The sequence below is a fragment of the Nerophis lumbriciformis genome, linkage group LG15 (genome assembly GCF_033978685.3).
Source record: "Nerophis lumbriciformis linkage group LG15, RoL_Nlum_v2.1, whole genome shotgun sequence".
Taxonomy (NCBI): domain Eukaryota; kingdom Metazoa; phylum Chordata; class Actinopteri; order Syngnathiformes; family Syngnathidae; genus Nerophis; species Nerophis lumbriciformis.
In genome coordinates, this window is record NC_084562.2 from 42,112,724 (window position 1) to 42,139,652 (window position 26,929).

The 26,929-nt window shown below is 38.9% G+C and overlaps 1 protein-coding gene across 1 annotated transcript in view; it reads left to right on the forward strand.

The window, feature by feature from the left end:
• The first annotated feature begins 635 nt into the window (after nucleotides 1–635).
• The window catches only part of LOC133616132 (growth arrest-specific protein 2-like), a 79,745-nt gene continuing 53,451 nt past the window's right edge, over nucleotides 636–26,929 (forward strand). The window contains exons 1-3 of the mRNA XM_061975248.1: nucleotides 636–692; nucleotides 13,502–13,753; nucleotides 22,911–23,020. Coding sequence (XP_061831232.1) covers nucleotides 13,531–13,753; nucleotides 22,911–23,020 — 333 coding nt within the window. The 5' untranslated portion in view covers nucleotides 636–692; nucleotides 13,502–13,530. The remainder of the gene's footprint in view (nucleotides 693–13,501; nucleotides 13,754–22,910; nucleotides 23,021–26,929) is intronic.

Consider the following 26,929-nt stretch of genomic DNA (forward strand, 5'->3'; position numbering starts at 1 on the left):
TTTGTTGTGAGTTCATGCACTGTGTTGTTTTTTTTTTTTGAACAAGGCGATGTTCATGCACGGTTCATTTTGTGCACCAGTAAAAAAACATACGAATTTTTCTTCAATTTGAAAAAAATATATGCATTTTTTTTCACTAAAGAAGGGTTCGGTGAATGTGCATATGAAACTGGTGGGGTTCGGTACCTCCAACAAGGTTAAGAACCACTGCCATATACAGTACATATTTAAAGATTTATTTGGCGTATCACTAGATGGGGCCTGCGTACCATTAGTGGTACACATACCACAGTTTGAGAATGACTGCTCTATTGCTTAATGCTTGCCATATTTGCTGTTATCTTGCAAACGTTTTTGGATGAAACTATGAGTGAAATTTTACTGAAACATCTGGTTTAACCCCAAATAGTTACAACTTTCAGATCCCATACAACTGTAGACTTTCCATTACAACATGGACTGTATGGAATAAGACGCCTGTGTACAGTGGATGGAGGTGGTGTAAGGTGACACCACAAGTCGCAGGCAAGTTTTGCGCGGTGGGTTCCACCTCCACCAGTGTGTGCGTGTATGTTTGTGTGCATGTGTGTGCGCCATGACCATCGGGCTTTGAGTCATGTGTGCACACTCCACGGAGAGTTTGGAGCGTTTGCCGCAAACTTTCATGAAGAGGAAAAAGTGTCTGGGTTAGGGTAAGTCTGCCTTCAATGAACTTTAGCAGTGCTTTCATTACATTGTCTTTGGGGGTGTTGCTGGTGAAAAGCATGATTGTCAGTAAGAGTCCACGAGATTCAAAATGGTCAAATCGGATGCTTTTATTTTTTGCAAACTAAATTTCACCAAAAAATATCAAAAGTATTAAAAAGTCATTATAATGCAGTCGATTTATACGTTGTTCAATGAAGGTGTGTGTTTGTTAGATCCATGTTTATCATTTTGACAATGTTGGACACTTTGCTTCATGGAGTATATTTAGCGAACTGTTCTCAAGCTCTTATTTATTATTATAATTACCTTACAGACAAATAAAGCTTTTCTTTAAAAAAAAAATAATAATAATAATAATTATATATATATATATATATATATATATTTATATATATATATTTTGTATATGTTATTGTATATGTATATATATATATATATATATATATATATATATATACATATATATATATATATTGAAACAAATTATATACTTATATATATATATATATATATATATATATATATATATATATATATATATATATATATATAAGTATATAATTTGTTTCAATATATATATATATATATATATATATGTATATATATATATATATATATATATATATATATATATATATATATATATATGTATGTGTGGGAAAAAATCACAAGACTATTTCATCTCTACAGGCCTGTTTCATGAGGGGGGGTACCCTCAATCATCAGGAGATTTCCTGATGATTGAGGGTACCCCCCCTCATGAAACAGGCCTGTAGAGATGAAATAGTCTTGTGATTTTTTTCCCACACATACATATATTGCGCTCTACTACGGTATCGAGCACTATTTTTTGGATAACCTTATTAAGACATATATATATATATATATATATATATATATATATATATATATATATATATATATACATATACAATAACATATACAAAATATATATATATATATATATATATATATATGTATATGTATATATATATATATATATATATATATATATATATATATATATATATATATATATATATATATATATATATATATATATATATATATATATATATATATATGTAAATGACTGTAGTCCACTGAGGCTCACACTCATTCAGTTGCAACAACCTTCTTCATTAGCATTAATTTACCTTGGCCAGGATGTGCAAAAACAATGTTTCAAACTGGTAAACATACAAAACATACATCACATTCAATTTGACAAAAGGAAAAATAAATTACAATCACACAAACCGGAAGGGGAATGTACCAAATCTCGGCTGGACCGCAACAAACTGTTGGTCAGTTCATCCTTTTGTTCACGTCTGCAGATATCTAATTTTCTTATATCGCTTCACCTACCTGCGCCAACACTGTAAGTGCCTAATAATCCTCATAAATATAACTCTAAATAGCTGTAATCAACCCATTGACGCAGAGAAATAAAGTTGCACCAATACTCAGTCGCTGCAGGATCCCGTAGGCTTTTTCGTGATCGATACGGCCAAAAATTACTTAATTCTTGGCAGCTCTTTTAGAAAGTTTGGCAAAAGTTGCAATGTTCTGAGGCATTTTTTTTAATAACATTGAATCAACTTGTGATTTTTTGAATTTATTATGATTTTTTAAGTTTTCCTTGTAACCTTAACCTAGAAAAAATCACGGGATTTTAACAACACTTGAAAAACAAATACTGTATTGATGTTTTACTTGTTATATACCCCACAGGCTTAAAAATAGACACTAGATGGCAGTAAAGGCACATGCTTAAAGCTCATTGGATTGTACTGTTGTAATTAATTATACTACTAATAATAATAATAATCAATATTAAATACAGATAGAAACACCACTAAACGTTTCCTTATTGTCTGCTGTCTGCTTTATCGACCAAAAGTTGCAGAGCTGTGTCTATTTTAAGCTTGAAAAGTGTTTGTCCATTTTAAAGATTCATTTATATTCCAACACATTTACTACTTGTACGTTAAGAGAATATGTGAACTGTTGCGAGCGATCAATAGCGGTATTTTTTGTTGGTAAATGAGAGACGATGACGGGTTATCATCACACTTCAACATCTCTGTCATGTAATCGCTGCCTCTTTGCTATGTCGGCAAATTAAAAAAAATCTGAAAATCTTAATAGTTTAACCCTGAATAAATAAGTATATAAATACATGTAAAGTAGGAAGTGTAGGAAATAAACATTTTATACTACAATACCCAGGAAGTAGGTCGTGGACGATTGTGCTGTTTGATCAATAAAGAGTTAATGAATTGTTACATGTTGCTGTTCATGCTTCAGCTACACAAGAAACAAACAAATATTTTGATTGGACAGTTGACGTGATAAAAAATTTCTACATGGCCAAAATGTGCGGGGAAGTTGCAAGCTTCAGACAAAGTGGCAAGGCCGCACATGGTCCCTTGAGAATAGTTTAATTTGCGTGAATGGACTACACAGTGATCTCGTCATTACCAAAAGACTACGACACCTTCATCTATTTCAATTTAACAGGATCACAATAAAAAGGATGTAGAACATGTCGAACTATTCGAAAATTCATTACGTGTGTTGTCATAGGAGATTAGCTTTTGCTACTGTTTGAATTGCCTTGTTTCCACTATTTCATGACTTTATGCAGTAAGGATATGAATCTTACAACAACTCACGATTCAATTCGATTCGGATTCTTGGGGTGATGATTCGATTCAGAATCCATTCTGACTTAACTCGATTCTCGATTTAAAGCAAATCTCGCAATATATTAAAGTTAAAGTTAAAGTACCAATGATTGTCACACACACACTAGGTGTGGCGAGATTATTCTCTGCATTTGACCCATCACCCTTGATCACCCCCTGGGAGGTGAGGGGAGCAGTGGGCAGTAGCGGTGGCCGCGCCCGGGAATCATTTTGGTGATTTAACCCCCAATTCCAACCCTTGATGCTGAGTGCCAAGCAGGGAGGTAATGGGTCCCATTTTTTTATAGTTTTTGGTATGACTCGGCCGGGGTTTGAACTCACAACCTACCGATCTCAGGGCGGACACTCTAACCACTAGGCCACTGAGTATTTGGTATATAAATTATAGAACAGGTTACAGGTTCCAAAATCTCTTTTTGGCTGCTGACATATGACATATACTGTATATATCAGTGATGGCTCCCTTTCTCATTTGAATTGACATATAGCCAATTACTGTTACCTTTTACCCGTACCAATTATCGGTACTTTTGTGTGTGTTTTTATGTTATTAAATGTCAATTTGTTTATTGATAAATGCTTTTTTTTGGGGCATTTTGTGAGCTGATAATGATAACTGTACTGTCCAGTTGTTGTATATTGATATCATACACTCCTGAGTCGTATTTGCAAATATTACAGTATAAAGTAGGCTTTGCATGCAGTTGCAATTCCAAGACATTAGATGGCAGTAGTGTAAGGGTTGGAATTGGGGGTTAAATCACCAAAAATGATTCCTGGGCGTGGCCACCGCTGCTGCCCACTGCTCCCCTCACCTCCCAGGGGGTGATCAAGGGTGATGGGTCAAATGCAGAGAATAATTTCGCCACACCTAGTGTGTGTGTGACAATCATTGGTACTTTAACTTTAACTTTAACTTTAAAGTCAGGGAGTAGTTTTTGCCATTAAGCTGAGTCTGGTATTTTGTTGCACCCTAAAACGTGTTTATACGTAAGTATGGTATTTATTACACACCAGCTGTTAGATTGTAACGTGCATCTTAGTAGTAGTTTTCATAACCAAATGTGGAAGTTGTCGAAATCGCCATGTAAAATCGCTAATGCTAATCAGTTGCATGTCTGTAGCAAATCCAATTAACAATTTAACAGAGAGCTAGCACACTTTGAAAAGTGGAGCCTTAGTACGTTTGACTGTCTTCTATCAGGCATACTTGCTTTGACGAGAGGCAGTCTGACTTAGTCCGCTCTTAGTGCTTATTTGGCCGCCAAGTGTTTGAGCTGGCCGAGCCTGGAACCGGAAGTGACATTATGTGTCACGGTATTGAAATATGGCAAGGTTTGAATTTACGTGGATCTATACCTGGTGTTACCGTCATAATTCTGCTAGTGCCTCAAAAACTACTGCATTCAGGACCCATCTTTAGTATATGCATAGCAAGTAAGCATGGAGCTGACCTAAAAAAAAACAATTTTAAAAGTGATTCTTAAACATTTTGAATCCATTCAGAATTGTAACAAATAAAAACCACAACTTTGGATGTCAATTGATTTTTTCCAGCACCCCTAGTATGCAGCACATCATGCATAGTCACACTTTTAAAGCTCATCGTTTCAACAGTGTGCACCGTTATTCGCATTAACATCAGTTTGGCTACTATTCCTGTCAATTTGGGATTCAATACTTTGTATAAATGTAAATTATTACGCCTTTTCTTCGTTTCTTTTCGGAAGAGCACACTTGTTTTGATTTTTGGTCATTTGTTTTCTAAAATGTAAAAGCGTTCCTGGCCACCGTATGAAAGCCATGAAGGACGACAATTGTGTGACGTGAGAGCCACATCAAATATTATGAATACCGTATTTTCCGGACTATAAGGCGCACTTAAAATCTTTTTTTTTTCTCAAAACTCGACAGTGTGCCTTATAACCCGGTGCGCCTAATGTACGGATTAATTCTGGTTTTGCTTACCGACCTCGAAGCAATTTTATTTGGTACATGGTGTAATGATAAGTGTTACCAGTAGATGGCAGTCAAACATAAGAGATATGTGTAGACTGCACTATGATGGCAATATGACTCAAGTAAACAACACCAACATTTTATATGTTTCATTGAAAATATAGAACATTACACACGGCGCTCAAAAATCTATCAAAATGTTTTAATACGACTTTGGTAAGCTATGAAGCCGCACCGCTTGATGTGCTTCAACATACAAGTATTATTATGGTGTGTGTATAACGTAAGACATATTATCTGGCGTTTTGTTTCGCAATATTGTGCAAAAGTAACTTTTCTTACCTTATGGTACCTGCTGATCTGTATTTGGGATCTGCATAAATCCTGAAAGATTGCGCGCTTACGCCTTTGTAGACTGTGCCGACGTCATAGTTGATAAACTTCTTATTTTTCTCTATCTTCTAGTTATGGGGCATTCATCCTCCGCTGTTGCCATTTGTAATATAAAGTAGTGTAAAGTTCTTACTTATATCTGTCAGCAAACTCGCCATGAAAGCACTAAAACATACCGGTGTAGTGAGTTTACATTATTCACCCAAGGAACTTTAGTTATTAGAGAGTTCCGGTCGGACGATTATTCACGGGGCCCATTTCCGGTTTTGTTGTTTCCGGATGTGGAGATGCTGCTTCGTTAGTGATTTAAGTAAAGTCTGAATGTCATTAAAACAGTTAGCTCCATCTTTTGACACTTCTTTCACTCCCGTCCTTGCACGCTACACCGCTACAACAAAGAAGACGCTGCCGAAGGTGAGCCATGTAAATAAGACCGCCCACAAAACGGCGCATGTGCAAGTGACTGTCAGAAAACTGATCTGTAAAACATAATCTATGCAACATTTTGACCAATACATGTTATATAGACCACAAGGAAGTGTTTTCCATTTAGAAAAAAAATAATAATAATATGACTAATTTAATGCACCCTATAATCCGGTGCGCCTTATATATGAAAAAAGATCAGAAATAGACCATTCATCGGCAGTGCACCTTATAATGCGGTGCGGCCTATGGTCCGGAAAATCTTTTTTTTTTCAGGTTAGCTGGCACGGAAGGGGGACGTTTTTGCCTCAGAACTTGTCCCGCTGGTGCGTAATCGTAGCTGTTTCCCTCTAAAGAAGCTAAACTAAGCTAAGGTTTACTGTATGCGCCAGCCGAGGTTAGGCGATGCCAATCACGCAAAAAAAAGCTGCGATAGAAACACATGCAAGGACCTGTTCGTGTGTACGTGTGTCTATGAGTGTGAGTGTTGTTTTTACAGCCATGCACTTAAAGCTTTAACTGCAGCATAAAGGCTGCTAGTGTCTCAGATAGGCTAGTGGGTGACCTTTGCCTTGGCTTCCCAGCAGAGACGTCCTCGAGCAGAGATGTGATTTTCTCACCTGGATGTTTTGTTAGAGACAGACTTTCATGGCATTCGAGTCAACCTGTAAACCAGCCTCTAACTTGGCAGGCCGCCCCCGCCCATACCTTATGTCTGTCCCAAGTCTGCATGATGTGTTTACAAAAGGGCTCTTTCACTGTCTACATCTTCTCATCTGTGTGCTTGTCTGTCTCCATTCATAATACCTCTCATATAGAAAGCGCACATTTTGACACTTTTCTTGTATGTTTTGCACCCCCCCGGTACCCTACTCCGATCATGCTCACCAATTCTACAAGTCCTTAAAACAAAAACCACCGGAGGAATAAGCTATAAAAAAGTCTTCAAAACAGATGCGATGCTGCTTGTCAGGGCTCTAAACATCTGCATGCCAGGTGTGCTTGTACCTGACCATTTAAGATGAAATCATCAGTGATGATGGAATTGCACTCAAAATAGAAACACAGTTACCAAAAGAGCTTAGGTCGGATTTATAACAGAAACACTACTTTGTTTTTGGCTTAATTGCATGTGCAACAGTGAGTATTGCTGGATGACAGAGCATGTCTCTGCCATAGGGCCAAATTTGGGGCTGCCACTGACTGAATTGAGGGCCCTAAGCAGAATTTGATGCGGAGGCAACCCCATTAAAAAATGTCTTCCCCCTTTTATTTATGTGAATTAAAAGTTTTTAATCAAACTTATATTTAAAGGGGAACTGCACTTTATTTGGAATTTTGCCTATTGTCAATCATTATGAAAGACATGACGACAGATGTATTTTTTTTAAATTCATTCTAAGTATTAAATAAATGCAATCAAATGTCAGCTTACAAACCCCGTTTCCACATGAGTTGGGAAATTTTGTTGGATGTAAATATACACGGAGTACAATGATTTGCAAATCCTTTTCAACCCATATTCAATTGAATGCACTACAAAGACAAGATATTTGATGTTCAAACTCATAAACTTTATTTTTTTTTGCAAATAATAATTAACTTAGAATTTCATGGCTGCAACACGTGCCAAAGTAGTTGGGAAAGGGCATGTTCACCACTGTGTTACATGGCCTTTCCTTTTAACAACACTCAGTAAACGTTTGGGAACTGAGGAGACACATTTTTTAAGCTTCTCAGGTGGAATTTTTTCCCATTCTTGCTTGATGTACAGCTTAAGTTGTTCAACAGTGCGGGGGTCTCCGTTGTGGTATTTTAGGCTTCATAATGCGCCACACATTTTCAATGGGAGACAGGTCTGGACTACAGGCAGGCCAGTCTAGTACTCGCACTCTTTGACTATGAAGCCACGTTGATGTAACACGTGGCTTGGCATTGTCTTGCTGAAAAAAGCAGGGGCGTCCATGGTAACGTTGCTTGGATGGCAACATATGTTGCTCCAAAACCTGTATGTACCTTTCAGCATTAATGGCGCCATCACAGATGTGTAAGTTACCCATGTCTTGGGCACTAATACACCCCCATACCATCACAGATGCTGGCTTTTCAACTTTGCGCCTATAACAATCCGGATGGTTCTTTTCCTCTTTGGTCTGGAGGACACGACGTCCACAGTTTCCAAAAACAATTTGAAATGTGGACACGTCAGACCACAGAACACTTTTCCACTTTGTGTCAGTCCATCTTAGATGAGCTCAGGCCCAGCGAAGCCGACAGCGTTTCTGGGTGTTTTTGATAAACGGTTTTCGCCTCGCATAGGAGAGTTTTAACTTGCACTTACAGATGTAGCGACCAACTGTAGTTACTGACAGTGGTTTTGTGAAGTGTTCCTGAGCCCATGTGGTGATATCCTTTACACACTGATGTCGCTTGTTGATGCAGTACAGCCTGAGGGATTGAAGTTCACAGGCTTAGCTGCTTACGTGCAGTGATTTCTCCAGATTCTCTGAACCCTTTGATGATATTACGGACCGTAGATGGTGAAATCCCTAAATTCCTTGCAATAGCTGGTTGAGAAAGGTTTTTCTTAAACTGTTCAACAATTTGCTCATGCATCTGTTGACAAAGTGGTGACCCTCGCCCCATCCTTGTTTGTGAATGACTGAGCATTTCATGGAATCTACTTTTATACCCAATCATGGCACCCATCTGTTCCCAATTTGCCTGTTCACCTGTGGGATGTTCCAAATAAGTGTTTGATGAGCATTCCTCAACTTTATCAGTATTTATTGCCACCTTTCCCAACTTCTTTGTTACGTGTTGCTGGCATCAAATTCTAAAGTTAATGATTATTTGCACAACATTTTTTTTTTTATCAGTTTGATCAAATATGTTGTCTTTGTAGCATATTCAACTGAATATGAGTTGAAAATGATTTGCAAATCATTGTATTCCGTTTATATTTACATCTAACACAATTTCCCAACTCATATGGAAACGGGGTTTGTACATTGGAGTGTATGGGAGCCACTCTATTCTGCATATAAAGCCTTTAAAAAACATCCAAACACCTCCATTAGGGTTTCATATACATGATGTAAATATATATGCAATTTAGTAACGGGCACATTTATAAGTGACAAATTCATATTTACGTGTTTTGCTCATTTTAAGCATATACGCGGCACATTAATTTCAGAAACGCATTACGGTGTTTACTTTTTTTTTCACAACATCACTGATTACTACTCACTGCAGATTTCATGAGAGCCAACAAACATAATAAAACATCACTTACTGTACAGGGTCTGCTGTCATTAGGATGCCGACTGCTAGGATGTTCAAATATTCCCATTTAGCTGAAGAATGTCTCATAATCCTCGCAAACAAAAGGGGGTGGAACCAAACGTGTCATTGTCGCCAGTTGGCTGTCAAAGTGTACCAACTTGTCGGATTACGTCTTTGTTCTTCTACTATCCAGGTGAGAGGCATTATTTATCTAGAATAAAGTTTGGTGAGCAAGGAAGCGAGGAAAGTGGTTAGAGTGTCCACCCTGAGATCGGTAGGTTGTGAGTTCAAACCCCGGCCGTGTCATACCAAAGATTATAAAAATTGGACCCATTACCTCCCTGCTTGGCACTCAGCATCAAGGATTGGAATTGGGGGTTAAATCACCAAAAATGATTCCCGGGCACGACCACTGCTGCTGCCCACTGCTGCTGCCCACTGCTCCCCTCACCTGCCAGGGGTTGAACAAGGTGATGGGTCAAATGCAGAGGATGAATTTCACCACACCTAGTGTGTGTGTGACAATCATTGGTATTTTAACTTTAACTTTAACTTAAAAGCTGATCAGTTGACCATGTCAACATTGGCACACAAGCTTGTCTGCGTTAGCGCTTATAATAACAATATCACCAATACTTGGTTAATATTCAAGTCACGAAAAATAAAGACGGTATGGATTGATTGGGTTCTATGGGCTGAATAGAGGACCTTTCATTGGCTCAGCTGTAATCAGACTTTTATTTACGTTTATTTGCGAGTTAGAATGCATTAAAAACATACAGTATATACATATGTTGTCATGTCTTTCTTAATGATTGTTAACGATAGGCAAAATTACGAAAAAAAAAAAGTGCAGTTCCCCTTAAATCCTCTAAAGGCTTAGTGGCCACATGTGTGGACAGCACCTTTTAGCTCTTATTTCCAAAATGGTGTAAACTGCTGAATTGGGGTCTTATGGCCGCTTATGTGGACACTTATACTGCCATCTGGTGGTGTCAGAAGAGTATAACATACAATGGAATTTGGAAAAAAAAAAAGTGTACAAATAAGAATTACCATGTCACTACATGGACTAAGTACATCATATACAAATATGATTCTTAGTTTTTATTCTAACTAGGGTCCAATAAGCCCAAATAGCAATGACAAATTTAAAAAAAAGCATGTAAAATTAATGGGAAAGACGTTTTAATAATGTATGTTTTTACTGCAAAATAACAAATGTAACATAATTAAAAAATACATTTCCAAACCTTCTTGAGGCAATTTCTACATGAGAACAAACCCAACTGCCTTACAAGACCAGCTCTACAGCTGCACGCCACATGGGGAAAGTGAGAGGGTCTGTGTAAATCTGACATTGTAATCTTATCAGTGACTGAGCCGAAAGGGGCTTGGAATACGTTTGCGGTAAAATTTCATATGAAGCATTCTGTCATGTATTAACTGACATTTTAGATGTGCTTCTTCGGACAAAACTTTGGGGGCCTACGCACAATTTATTGATCTGTGTGTAGGGAGATGTAATCTGGGGGTCATGTTCCCTGCACATTTTAACATCCAAAAATATGAATGAAAACAAGTCAAACACTAGCGCCAGGCGAAAACAGCCACTAAGGCTTGAAGCTTGTCTCTTTACACCGCTCACAAGTTGGTCGATTGGCTATTTGGGATGCCCTCTTGCCAACGTGGCAATGACTTACAGCACGCAGCAGCTGAGAGTGAGTTGAGCTCCACAAAGCAATATGAATCAAGTACAAATATAAGACAAATACAACATTCACTCAAAGGTAGCTATGTTGTTAACTAAGACTTGTGCTAAGGGAATAAGAACGTAAATTGCAGCTGTTTTGGAATCTTGGTCGTACAATGTCTTAAGTGACAGTATTCTGTTCCAGCGGACATTGTTTGATTCTCAGCAAGGAAATACATTCTGTTAAATTTGTTATTTTGTCCCAAAAAGTTATTATTGAACAATTGTTCTCATTCATATTACTCCAAAACATCCCTTCAAGCTACGCTCCCTGTACGCAAGCCATGTTGTGTGTGTCCCCCCCACCCACAATCACACTTCTGAAATCGAAATTCCGTCCCTTTGGAGGCTGAATTTTATGATAGGGACTTTTCCAGGAATATGACAACAGAGTCAACAGGAGACTAGTTGGATACCTAAATCAATCAATCAATCAATCAAAGTTTATTCATATCAGAATCAGAATCAGAATCAGAATCGTTTTATTGCCATTGTTTGAGAACGGGTTCACAAACTAGGAATTTTTCTTGGTGCAAGCGTGCAACATAAAACACATATAACACAGATTTGGTAATAACAAGAGCTGTAACTGAGCTATCAGATCTTGTTATAGACTTAGAAGGAATTCTAGGGAGCTACTGTTAGGAGTTATTGTTCATGTGCCTGATGGCCGAGGGGAAAAAACTGTTCAGGTGGCGGGAGGTGTGGGTCTGGATGGACCGTAGTCTCCTGCCTGAGGGGAGAGGGGACAATAGTGTGTGTCCAGGGTGAGAAGAGTCAGCTGTGATCCGACCCACACGCCTCCTGGTCCTGGAGGATAACAAGTCCTGGAGGGATGGGAGCTTGCAGCCAATCACCTTCTCAGCAACACGTACGATGCGCTGCAGGCGATGCTTATCCTGGACTGTGGCGCCGGGGAACCACACGGTGATGGAGGAGGTCAGGATGGACTCGATGATGGCTGAGTAAAACTGCACCAGCATCTCGGTCGGCACCTTAAGTTTCCTCAGCTGCCGCAGGAAGTACATCCTCTGCTGGGCCTTCTTGATTAGGGAGCTGATGGTCGACTCCCACTTGAGGTCTTGGGTAATGGTGGTGCCCAAAAAACGGAAGGAGTCCACAATATAGCCCTTAATCACAAGAGTCTCAAAGGGCTGCACAAGCCACAACGACATCCTCGGCTCAGATCCCACATCAGGGCAAAAAAAAACTCAACCCATTGGGATACAATGAGAAACCTTGGAGGGGATCGCAGATGTGGGGACCCCTCCCCTGGGCGACCGGTGCAATGGACGTTGAGTGAATCTAGCATGTAGGCAAAGTCCATGCGTATATCCCTCTCAAAGTAAAGCTGTTATAAAAGTCCTTAATTTCTTCTAGTTTTAAGTCTCTCAGCGGCTTTTCCTCTCTGTAGAAAGACAGCCACGATGAGCACTTGCCAGCGCACAAACACCCTCCCTTCACGGTGGGTCGGAGTACTGTGAGCCTTACCGTGTGACATTTCTCAGCAGTCTAAAGTCCGATTAGCACGAATAACCATGTCACGGTGTAGAAAGACATGGAGTATGATAAATGTGTCTTCAAACATTGCATTGGCGACACACTGACAAACAGAAACAGGCACGTGCCATCCCGCCCAGTTTATCAGAGGGTTTAAGCACTGCTTGCACAGCCTCATCTCAGATTTCTGGCCAGTATTGATCTGTCTCTGCTCCATGGTTATTATGATTTGATGTGCACATTTCTCCAACTGGAGCCCACTGGGTGAATAATGGCCAATTTTCAAATGTTGTTCTTTAGTCAATTGCAACATAAAGCAACAGATACTGATCTCTCATCTGGTTTTCCTTGTACTGGATGCTTGGAGACGAGATAGTTGCAAACCGGACTGGTTATTAGAAAGGCACCAAGTCGCGGCACAGACCTCTCACTATCACTCTGCCTTGGCACATGTTGGCACATGTTGGCACATGCTTTACTGATACTTAGCTGCTATGTAAAACCACACGCACCTATGACATTTTTCTTTTTTCGCTAGGTTCTTTCCAGATCTTCTGTTACTGCTCTCATGGGACTATTTTGAGGGATTTCTATGTAACGAGTTTTGTCAATTAGTTCAAAACAAACCTGAAAACTCTTAATTTTGAAAAGAAAATGAACTGATTTCCATCGAGTCAGCTCGGGTCAGCTCATCCAGTCTGGCTCGTATGATGAAAGCATGATGAATCCAAAATAGACTCAAACTAAAAGCCTTTCCATGTAGGACTTGTCAAGGCCAATCAGAGCTGAAGTATGGACGACGGAGTGGAATCATTGAACAGCAGAGGTGAGAGTCCTCTGAGCCCGACTCAGCTGACAGGATTGGGGACGAGCTGTCTCGTCAACCAGAAGTATAGGCACTGTGGGCCGGGCCTCGCTAGTCCTCAGGAGTACAACCAGTGGCTGCCTTTCCGTCATGACGCCAACCTGCTGCCAATGAAAGAAGATCTGGCTCTCTGGCTCAACACCATCATGGGTGAGATTATTCACATTTAATTGTACGCATTGCATAAAACAAAATACTGAAACATTTGGACTTACTCCCTGGTTTACAACATCACACGCTCTTAAAGTGTACGATCTTTACAAGTCAAAGTTGTTATATCATTTAGATTTCAGCGAACTTCTTCACACTTGTGTAAAAAAGTGTCATAAAAAAGTTATCCAAATAACTACTAAAGAATATTCAAGTATTGAGTAACTGGTGAGTAACTTCAGATTTATCTAGTCAATTTTTTCATAATACTTATTTTCTAAAATCAATGAAAAATTATTTAACAACAGATTGAAAAAAATCATCAGTAAAAGTGGAACACTTACAGACAGCCAATATAATTACAGAGCTAACATCTCAACAACAATGGCCTTTATCAAAATAACGGAGGAAATTACCAATGCCAATATCTGTAGCATATCGTTTCGGTCGATTTATGGACTTAGCAAAAGCATTTGAAAGAATTACCATAATATCTTAATTAACAAATTAAAACTCTATGGTATCAGAAGGTTAGTCTTGAACTGGGTACAAAACTACTTAACGAACAGGGAGCGATATGTGAAGCGAGGCGAACATACGTCCTAAATTTATCTCGCAGTGTACCCCAGGGATCAATACTGGGACAAAAATTGTTCAGTTTCTATCCAGCCATCCATTTTCTACCGCTTGTCCCTCTCGCGGTGGCGGGGGGTGCTGGAGCATATCCAAGCTGCAGTCGGTAGGATGGCGGGGTACACCCTGGACAACACAGATAGACAATATTCAAACTCACTTTCAATTTAGTGTTGCCAATCAACCTATCCCCAGGTGCATGTCTTTGGAGGTGGGAGGATAAACAACATTTATATACGACTTAAAGCCCCACTTTTAAACTTTCAGTTTTGGTTGATTTTGGCGGCGCCAGTGGACCAAAGTTGTCGTGTTTTGCCAAAAGGAAGACCACATTTCCCATGAGGATCAGCGCATACAGCGTCAAACTGACACAATAATACCACCGTGGATTAGTATGACTGATCTTTCCACCATAGGAACCTACAAAATGTAGCTCGAACGCTTAGTTTGTTTCTTTATACAGTACTTTTGAGTTTGGTTCCTCGCTGTTTGTGTCAGTGTGGAACTGAGAATTATCAAGCTGGTGGCTATTTATGGCTACCATGCAAATTTTCGACAGCTAACATTGGCAATATGATTTTGATTTGAGCATCGAAAGGTACTTACTAGTTTAGCAGGAACAGTGCTAAAGCAGCTTCGTCCGGAAATGATAAATGATAAATAAATGGGTTGTACTTGTATAGCGCTTTTCTACCTTCAAGGTACTCAAAGCGCTTTGACACTACTTCCACATTTACCCATTCACACACACATTCACACACTGATGGAGGGAGCTGCCATGCAAGGCGCTAACCAGCACCCATCAGGAGCAAGGGTGAAGTGTCTTGCTCAGGACACAACGGACATGACGAGGTTGGTACTAGGTGGGGATTGAACCAGAAGGTCCCTCCTCATCTTTGAGATCACGCTAGCAAGTGAAAGCCGGGCCAATGCTGAGCCTTGACTGTCCTTTTATCCGGGTATAGTCTCCCTTTTTCTTATTTTTTTGTCTCCTCGGACAAAACTTTTTGCTTCTTTGGTTGTTTTGGAGCTACGGCCATGTTAGCAGTAATTGCACGCATGCATTTTTCTTCTTCTTCTTATAGTTTTCTGGGGGCACGTAGGCGTTCGCATCGACTTCCGTCTTTTTAACGAATTGGGAAAGGGGAAGTGACTAATGCTGTAAAACAAGTCAGCACAATTGTAGTTGTTGGTTTGGCAGGGTTCCTCCCACCCTCCTCAACATTGCTAAGTGCCAGTGAAAGTGATATAGACCCCCCTCATTCAACAATTCAGTTGTAAGTCAAAAGTTATAAAAATATTTTATGAAAGTTGAAAAGTTACTTAGTGCTGCTTTAAATTTAGTACTATTTTCAGGCAATATGACCAAAATTACTTAATGGTTTGACAACAAGAGACTATCTTTAAATCTCAGTAAATCTAAAATAATGCTATTCAGTAATAGTAGAAGAGAAAATCAAACACAAATACAAATAGATGACGTCGACATCGGCAGGGTAAAATAAATCAAATTTCTAGGTGTAATAAACAAGATAAAATAAAATGGAAATCACATGTGAAAAACATACAACATAAGATAACATAATAATGAAGAAACCAACATAGTCTGGACTGAAAAAAATCACTACATATTCTCTACTGCTTGCTAGTATTACTATATCTGAGTTATGGTGTACAAATATGGGGAAATAACTACAAAAGTATGCTTCAGTCATTAACAATGCTACAAAAAAGATCAGTTAGAATAATACATGATTTTGACTATCCAGAACATTCAAACCCTTTGTTTATTGAAGCTTAAATTCAATGATTCGCTGCACCTGCAGAGAGCTAAAATCATGTACAAAGTAAACTTTGACCTGCTACCCCAGAATGTACCAAAGTTCCTCTCAACAAAAGAGAAAAAGGAAAAAATGTACTTAAACATTTGTATGCACTTAAGACTGTTAGCATATCAGTATGTGCAATTAAATTATGGAATAGATTAAGCAAATAACTCAAACGCTGTACTATTATGATGCAGTTCAAGAAACTGTTGAAACTCAAAGTGTTTACAAAGTACAAGGTAGACGATTCTTGATAAACATAATGAACTTTATTGATAAATAAGATGATCTTATTAATCTCCTTATGTCTATCCATCCATCCATTTTCTACCGCTTGTCCCTTTCGGGGCTGTGGGGGGGCTGTAGCCTATCCCAGCTGCACTCGGGCGGAAGGCAGGGTACACCCTGGACAAGTAGCCAGTGTGAATCACAAAAACTTTTTTTTTTTAATGAGAAGTTAATTGATTATTTATTGTTTGTTTGTGTCTCAAATTGAACTCAGGAAATGAAAACTATTGTCAAAAATTGCTACAAAACATAAAGTTGTAGGATTAAATAGATCTTTCCTACTCATTTTCAGACATGTAATGAGAAAATGTAAAAATGAGATGTATCATTTTTTAACTGTATGCATCGTCGAAATAAACTAATACCATTACATTGCAATTACTAACTTATTCATAAGTACTGTGGTATGAAGAAAGGGTAGGAGTAAATAAGCTTTGTGTTGTTATATTCCCTTTTTAAGCATGTTTGTAATAAAAACTACTATGTATTTGTATCTCAATATACAATATCGAGCCAAGATTTTTTATATAACACGTCAAAACTTGTCCACTAAGACTCTAGTATAAGGAATCTTATTATTATTCTCTACACGTTATCAAGAAACATAATTACTTTGGACTTTGTCTTTGGAATACCAGTGTTTTTGTGTTGTACAGAATAAGGCTTATTACCGTGATTATTATCCCAATGCCCTACCTTTAGGAAAATCTCTGTTTCTTCCAACTTCTTACCTGCATTGTGAGAACAAAGTCAATGAGTATTTTCACATTCCAGGACCTGAAAACAAGAAGTCACAAAAACACACAAACATCTTGCTATGCAGGAGTCTGGATGTCGACAACCTCAATATTTCACATCGTCTCGCATGTTTTTAAACAAACATTCCTGTGGCGGTCGGTGGTATCTTGTAAATCTATAAATCCAAAACAGGTCTACATAGTAAAGCATGTTGTCGTCATTTTCATATAGGTTTGCTGTACAATGGTTTTGTGTTTACTGCGTAAAACATGTATGTTGTAAATACAATTGGACCCAAAGTCTTTAAAGCCATGTTTATTTACTAATTTGTGGCACTGCTAATATATGACCATCAAGCTCTGTGTGTGTTTGTTTGTTGGTTTTACTTGGTGTTTTTTCAACAGAACTATTTTTTAACTGATAATAAATAATCACACTTTCATTCTTTGTTTTCTGCTGACATGATTTGTTGCTATATGAAGTGTGGAAAATAAACATAGCAGTTCACTCCCTTACACATTTTTATTGGTGGGTTTATTGGAACCCAGAGAGGCTGTAAAATACATTATAAAAGATACAATTGGGCGTTTTTCCAGTTATGACTTGTTGCATGGGCCCTAATAAAGGTTATCAAATAATGTTTTCTTTATTTGATTGATGGAAATAAGTTTTTGATTCCGGTGCAAAATGCGATTTAATAATTGGTGTTGGTAAGAAACGGTACAGGTGGTCCTCGTTTTACAACATTTATGGGTTACGAACACACTTCCAACAATTATTAACACTAATAAGAGAACTACATTGTGCCTGTGGCGGAATAATACGTAGGCGCAGCAATACATGGCTAGACTGAGAACTATGTGACTTCACTTAATTTGTGTTTAGTTTAGTCTTTTTTTGAAGGGACAGTGCAGAGAGACACTAAGCTCAAATACAGATATGTTCTGCTCCAGATTATAGCCAAGCTAATTTCTATCTGCAGTCCCTGGCAACCTGAATTAAAAATATACAATAACATGCAATAACATATTATCAATAAAATGATACAATAGCATGTAATCAAAGTAAGTGTGACGACCGGGGCGCATGGTGATGCGGGGTTTCGTTCTCCCAGGATGCAACGGACTTCGGACACAGCGTGAAGGTAAAATAAATGATTTATTTACGGAATAACTCAGAAGAAACAAAGAAAAGGGTGCTCATAGCACATAAGGTAAAAACTAAGGAAGGCTAACGTGGGAGCTAGCGATTAACAGAACCTAGCGTGGAAGCTAGCAGGTACAGAACAAGAACAAAAGTCGTCAACTGTTGCAAAAAGCAAACTACGAAGCAAGACAGAATGACAGGAAAGGCAGGCTTAAATAATAATGTCAGTGATGACAAACAGGTGCGCGTCGGGAACAAACGCGGCAGGTGAAAATAATAAGCAGCCATGGCAACAAACTCAGGTGTACAAAACAGGCACTCAAGGAGTCCAAAACTAACAAAAAACACAAGTATCTTGAAAACGTAAACAAAAAATATGATCCGGGCAGCGGATCATAACAGTAAGAACAGTCATAAAATGCCCTCCCATGACACATACTTGTACAAAACCCAAAACCAGTGAAGTTGAAAATCCTTTTCAACCGATTTTCAATTGAATAGACTGCAAAGACAAAATACTTAACATTCGAACTGGTAAACTTTGTTATGTTTTGCAAATATTAGCTCATTTGGTATTTGATGCTTGCGACATGTTTCAAAAAAGCTGGCACAAGACTGAGAAAGTTGAGGAATGCTCATCAAACACTTATTTGGAACACCCCACAGGTGAACAGGCTAATTGGGAACAGGTGGGTGCCATGATTGGGTATAAAAGCAGCTTCCATGAAATGCTCAGTCATTCACAAACAAGGATGGGGCGAGGGTCACCACTTTGTGAACAAATGCATGAGCAAATTGTCGAACAGTTTAAGAACAGCATTTTTCAACGAGCTATTGCAAGGAATTTAGGGATTTCACAATCTACGGACCGTATTATCAGGTTACTGAGTGTTGTTAAAAGGAAAGGCCATGTAACACAGTGGTAAAAATACCCTTGAGCCAACTTTTTTGCAATGTGTTGCTGCTATTAAATTCAAAGTTAATGATTATTTGCAAAAAATAAAATTGTTTCTCAGTTCGATCATTAAATACCTTGTCTTTGCAGTTTATTCAATTGAATGTAAGTTGAAAATCATTTGCAAATCATTGTATTCTGTTTGTATTTACGATTTACACAACGTGCCAACTTCACTGGTTTTGGGTTTTGTACATTACAACCACACCTCAATACATGCTCTCGTTCACATCTGTCATCATTTGTAAAAAAAACAAAAAATCAACCATAAATTCAACAGACACATATCATAGCTCACAATAAAATGCTCTGATGCATGAATATAATGCACATTAAGTGGACATGTGGGTCAAACATAGTGCCCGCCTCAGTGACCTCATTGTGAGCAACTTTGATTGCTCCATAGCCACTTCTTCAGTTCGACTGTGAATGAAGAAAAATCTGTTTGGCTTTTCAGGTTTGTTGCGAGGTCGTTCCATTCCTTTACCGCTTTTTATGAAAAGGCTGATTGTGCAAAATAGTTTTTAAATTTGGGTATGCTACACTGCTCCCTGGTGGAGACTTGTGTGTTTCTAGTTGTCACAGCAGATGTAAACTGGACAAAGTGCTTAAGTGGTGCTGGTGCAGTGTTATTTAGGATTCTATGTGCCATTCGTATTGATGCTAATCTTTGAATGTTGTCAAAATGTAAAAGTCTATATTTTTGAATTACTAAACAGTGAGGGTGTTGTTGTGGTTTTCGGTCAAGGATTTTGAGCGATTGTTTGCGTAAGGTTTCCAATGGCCTCAGTGAGTTTTTTCTTGCCTGGGACCAACATGTTATACACTAATAAAAAGGAGACACAATCATTGCGTTAAAATAAGTTTGAGCTGTGTCCAGTGTTAACAAATTCCTGATACGTTTCAACATATGTTGTACTTGAGATTTTGGCACATGTGTTTGATGTGTTTTTTGGGTCTAAAATGACACCCAGGTAACGATATTCACTAACATTTTGTATTATTTCCCCTTTTACTGTTATATTCGGAAAGGATGACGTTTTATATTTGTTTACAAAATACATTGCTGCCGTTTTCTTAATGTTTAATGTGAGACAAGAGTTGTGTAGCCATCTTGCCACCTTCTCCATGGATGCTGTAAATTTATTGGCAACCGTTTCACCGCCATTTCCCCAAGTATAAATAACTGTGTCATCTGCATACATCTGGATATTGACATCATCACATACAAATGGCAGGTCAAGAAGAGGGTTGATCTTCGAGCCTTATTAACTTTTCAACTTTACCCATTAGGATGTCCCCAAAAGCGTGAGGCAGACTGTTCTGGTGGCAGCGCACCAAAGCAAAAGAAAACAAAAGTGTCAAGTGAAGTGAAATTGCTGATGCACCTTTGACAGCAATTACAGCCTAAAGTCATTTTGATAATGATGCCACAAGCTTGGCACACCTATTTTTGGGCAGTTTCACCCATCCCTCTTCGCAGCACTTCTCAAGCTCCATCAGGTTGGATGGGAAGCGTTGGTTTTCCTCCAGGATGTCTCTGCACATTGCTGCATTCATTTTAGTCTTATCAAGGAGGTGACAAAGAACCCGATGGCATACTTGCCAAACCTCCCGCCTCTCCCGAAAACCTCCCGGGACAAATTTTCTCCCGAAAATCTCCCGAAATTCAGGCGGAGCTGGAGGCCGCGCCCCCTCCAGGTTTATTGTTAGGCAGTTTCATTAACGTCCTCCCAGCGTGGCAACAACACACAACAACAGCAGTACGTTTTCGTCTACCGTAAAGCAGTTCATCTGCCGTAAACAGCAATGTTGTGACACTCTTAAACAGGGCAATACTGCCATCTACTGTACATGCATATGTTACAATAACATCTTTGGCTTTTAGAGAGTGCAGTGCACAACTGCGCACACAACAAGGAGACGAAGCAGAAGAACGAGGAAGATACAGCCATGGCGACGCCGACGACGAGTAAGATGAAGAAATACGCTTGTAAGTTCCAAGCCGCAGCTGCGATTGGACCTGGATAGCCTCCGGGAAGAAGTAGTGGACTACCAAGTGGTTGGCAGTGAAGATCTTCCTCAGGAAGCAAGGATTGACCGGTTTTGGGCCATGCTAGGGAGAGATGGAAGATTCCAGACTATAGTGCATTTGATGAAAGCACTTTTGTACGTGCCACACAGCAATGCATCATCAGAGAGGGTGTTCAGCATGGTTAGAAAAGTAGTGACAGAGAATAGAACAAAGATGGACAATTCAACCCTTAACCCAACAATGAGTAGATGAGTGGTATGTGTGTGTATATGTGTAAATAAATGAACACTGAAATTCAAGTATTTATTTTATATATATATATATATATATATATATATATATATATATATATATATATATATATATATATATATATATATATATATATATATATATATATATATATATAATAAAATAAATATATATATATATATATATATAGCTAGAATTCACTGAAAGTCAAGTATTTCTTATATATATATATATATATATATGAAATACTTGACTTGGTGAATTCTAGCTGTAAATATACTCCTCCCCTCTTAACCACGCCCCCAACCACGCCCCCGCACCCCACCTCCCGAAATCGGAGGTCTCAAGGTTGGCAAGTATGCCCGATGGTGACTCTGTCAGAGCTACAGCATTTCTCTGTGGAGTGAGAAGAACCTTCCAAAAGGACAACCATCTCTGCAGCAAACCACCAATCAGGCCTGCATGGTAGAGTGGTCAGACAAAAACCTTTTCTTAGTAAAAAAAAAGTGTGTCATGTGCTCCTGAAAGACTCTCAGACCATGAGAAACGAGATTCTCTGGTCCGATAAACGCCAGGCGTCATGTTTGGAGGAAACCAGGCACCGCTCATCACCAGGCCAATACCATCCCTACAGTGAAGCATGGTGGTGGCAGCATCATGCTGCGGGGATGTTTTTTCAGTGGCAGGAATTGGAAGACTAGTCAGGATAGAGGGAAAGATGAATGCACCAATGTAGAGAGACATCCTGGATGAAAACCAACGCTTCTCATCCAACCTGATGAAGCTTGAGAGGTGCTGCAAAGAGGAATAAGTGAAACTGCCCAAAGATAAGTGTGCCAAGTTTGTGGTATTGTACTCGATAAGACTTGAGGCTGTAATTGCTGCCAAAGGTGCATCAACATTTGGCAGAATATTGAGCAAATGCTGTTAATACATATGCACATGTGCATTTTTTGTTTTTTATCTTTAATACATTTTCTAAATTAAAAAAAAATTGTGTGTAGAATTTTAAGGAAAAAATAATAATGTATTCCATTTTGGGAAAAAGCTGTAACATACTGTAACAGAATGTGGAAAAAGTGAAGCGAGGTGAATACTTTCCGGATGCACTGTAAGTAAATTGTTTACAAGGATACTTTTAAATGTGTGCATGTGAATGTGTGTGTGTGTGTGTGTGTGTGTGTGTGTGTGTGTGTGTGTGTGTGTGTGTGTGTGTGTGTGTGTGTGTGTGTGCGTGTGCGTGTGTGTGTGTGTGCGTGTGTGTGTGTGTGTGTGTGTGTGCAGGTGTGGACCTCACCGCCGACAGTCTAATGGACAGACTGGACAATGGTGTTCTTCTTTGTCAAATGGCCCAGTTCCTCCAAGACAAGATGAGCCACAGTAACAACGGCAAGGTGCGACAACAAAACTACACGATTATTTATCAATTCAATTGTATTCATCATTTTAATTTATTGGGATTGACGCGTCATTTTCTCATGGTCATTTACCAAACTATTTACCAGGACAGTCGTACTTTGACATGCTGTACAAGTTCAATTTCTTCTGTGACAGAGTGCGTAACTCAAAATACCCGTATCACAAATCAACTATCTCAATTGAAATTAATTGAACGTCCATTCATCTGTTTTTGGCCCCCAGAACACCATAATTATAACCTGTAACATGCTTCTAAATAGGATACATTAAATTCTAAATAACACATATTGTATCAAAAACAATACAATTGAATGTACTAGGGATGAAATAACTTATACATGTCAGGTTATATGCTTTTTTACAAATGTATGTGTCGTCAATAAATCGAGTGAAAAGCAAAGTACAGCATTGTGCTAATGCTAATGCTAACACTAATGTGCTAACACTAATGTGCTAATGCTAATGCTAAGGCTAGCCTACTGTTGTTGATGCGAACGCCAATGCCAGGGATTGTAGCATCTTGAACATCTTCATTGGTAAGTTATTTAAACTTGACAGCTTTGGCCACCATTGTTGGTCAACAGCCATACAGGTCACACTGAAGGTGGCCGTATAAACAACTTTAAGACTGTTACAAATATGCGCCACACTGTGAACCCACACCAAACAAGTATGACAAACACATTTCGGGAGAACATCCACACCGTAACACAACATAAACACAACAGAACAAATACCCAGAACCCCTTGCAGCACTAACTCTTCCAGGATGCTACAATATACACACCCCAATACCCACCCCCCCCGCCCCCACCTCAACCCCGCTCCCCCCACCTCAACCTCCTCATGCTCTCTCAGGGAGAGCATGTCCCAAATTCCAAGCTGCTGTTTTGAGGCATGTTAAAAAAAATAATGCACTTTGTAACTTCAATAATAAATATGGCAGTGCCATGTTGGCATTTTTTTCCATAACTTGAGTTGATTTATTTTGGAAAACCTTGTTACATTGTTTAATACATCCAGCGGGGCATCATAACAAAATTAGGCATAATAATGTGTTAATTCCACGACTGTATATATCGGTATCGGTTGATATCGGAATCGGTAATTAAGAGTTGGACAATATCGGATATCGGCAAAAAAGCCATTATCGGACATCTCTAGTTAAAATGTAATAATCACTTATTCTTCTGTTGTTTGGATGATACCACACATATAGGTATCGATCCGATACCAAGTCGTTACAGGATCATACATTGGTCATATTCAAAGTCCTCATGTGTCCAGGGATGTATTTCCTAAATCTTTAATAAACATAATATGAATTTTTTTAAAAAGGAAAACAAATTTTGTGACGATAAAAAATATCGATGTAATCATTGTTGTATCGACTAGATACGCTATTGTACTTGGTATCATTACAGTGGACGTTAGGTGTAGATCCACCCATGGCATTTGTTTACATTCAGGTGCTAGCTTTTGTTAGCGGTGACGCCGGTGAGCTGATGTATCCTCCTAGTGAAGCATGTTTAGCTATTCCTCGTCCTGCAGGGATGATACTTGTAAGAAACGTACTTTATTCGTCGCCATGGAGGCGAGGATTAGTGATTTAGAAGTAGCTAAAACACTGCAGACTGTGGATGGAAGTTCGCTGCTAACTAGCTAGCCATGTCTTAAAGCGCCTCTCCCTGAGGGCGTTTCAGTGTTATAACTACACCTTTTAGGCCGAAATACGTCCGTTCTCCCTTTTCTGTCTACACGGTGTGTAGACAGAAAATGTCTACACGGTGTAAGTACTCTGTGATTGTGCGCTGCCGAACATGCTCCTCTGCTCGTAAACCCAGCAACGTCATGACGTGATGGCGTGCCGTCATGCCCGTTGGGAACCGGTACTTTTCAAACAGAGTATAGTACCATTTTTGATTCATTAGTACCACGATACTATACTAGTACCGGTATACTTGTATTCTTGAACGCATCATAATTAAGTTATCCCCTCAACTCCCCCCAAAATGGATTAACTCGCTGGAATAAAAAAGACAATATAACATACATCCATAAACGTGGACACATGTGAAAAAGTGCAATATATTTATCTGTACAGTAACTTATTTATTTATTTATATATATTTATACATATTTATTTATTTTATATATATATTTATATATTATTTACATATATATATTTATTTATATATGCACCGTATTGCTTTTTTATCCTGCACTACCATGAGCTTATGTAACGAAATTTCGTTCTTATCTGTGCTGTAAAGTTCAAATTTGAATGACAATAAAAAGGAAGTCTAAGTCTAAGTCTAAGTCTAAGTCTATACCGTACAACCCTAGTATAAGAAAAGGCAAGGGGGAGGTACAGACAGACAACTTTTTTTCTTTTTCCATCCATCCATCCATTAATCAAAATCAACGAAGGCGGGTCTTGGCGTCTCTTTCAACCTCAGCTCTACGTTGTTTCTGATTGGTTTAAATATGCGTGGTGTCTCCTGTGGTTGGTTAAATGTAGGCATACCTCAGATACGCACACGCAGATTGTATTACGTGCACGCTCTACTGAATGCGCGCGCACAGGTTGTATTACACCTGGCGGTGTCAAACTCAATTTAGCCCAGGGGCCGCATGGAGGAAAATATGTGCACACGTGGGCCTCACTATCAAAATAATGGCATTAAAACTAAAAAAATAAAGACAACTTCAGATTGTTTTATTTGTCTTACTTTGGCAAAAAAAAAATAGAACAAACACATTCTGAAAATATTACAACAAAAATATGGAAAAAAAATATGGAAAAAAAAATATGGAAAAAATATAGAAAAAAATAAGCGGTAAAGTTTAGATCCATGAAGGAAAGAAGAAAGTGAATGAATTTTTATAACTGAATACATTTACATGTGCATAAAAATTTGTTGTCTTTTGTATTTTTTTTTTTTAATGAATTAAGTACCCTTTATAGGGCAGCACGGTGGAACAGGGGTTAGTGCATCTGCCTCACAATACGAAGGTCCTGAGTAGTCTTGGGTTCAATCCCGGGCTCGGGATCTTTCTGTGTGGAGTTTGCATGTTCTCCCCGTGACTGCGTGGGTTCCCTCCGGGTACTCCGGCTTCCTTCCACCTCCAAAGACATGCACCTGGGGATAGGTTGATTGGCAACACTAAATTGGCCCTAGTGTGTGAATGTGAGTGTGAATGTTGTCTGTCTATCTGTGTTGGCCCTGCGATGAGGTGGCGACTTGTCCAGGGTGTACGCCGCCTTCCGCCCGAGTGCAGCTGAGATAGGCTCCAGCGCCCCCCGCGACCCCAAAGGGAATAAGCGGTAGAAAATGGATGGATGGAAGTAACGTTTATGACAACATTTTTCAAAAACAATATAGAATGTGAGATATAACAGGATAATGCATAAAATTATCATTTGTTTTCAAAAACAGTTACAAAAAAATATGGGTCTCCAAAAATTTACTGTGGGACCCCATTTTTATGACTTGACATTTTGAAAATTCCTAGCGCCAACACTGATGGAGTATTGGTGCGTGAAAAACAGCAGCAGGCAGCTGTGGCCTAATACTAATCAAATCTCATCCCGGGGGCCATAGATCATTCAGATCCGGCTCGCGGGCCTTGACTTTGACACACCTGTATTACACACTCACTATTCTGGATGTGCTCCCTCAAATGCTACATGGCAGAAGTGTTGCAAAAGTCCCTTGAAAGTAGCCTATCAAGGGTTATTTCTGATTCGGGACAGACAACTTAAAACCCACGTACACTGCTCTCAATACAAATTTAGTGTGCAAATGTTCGTTGCGCACTAATATTTCATTTATGCATTCACGCCTGTCCTGGTTGTCTGTTGTACAGAAGATGCATTGTAG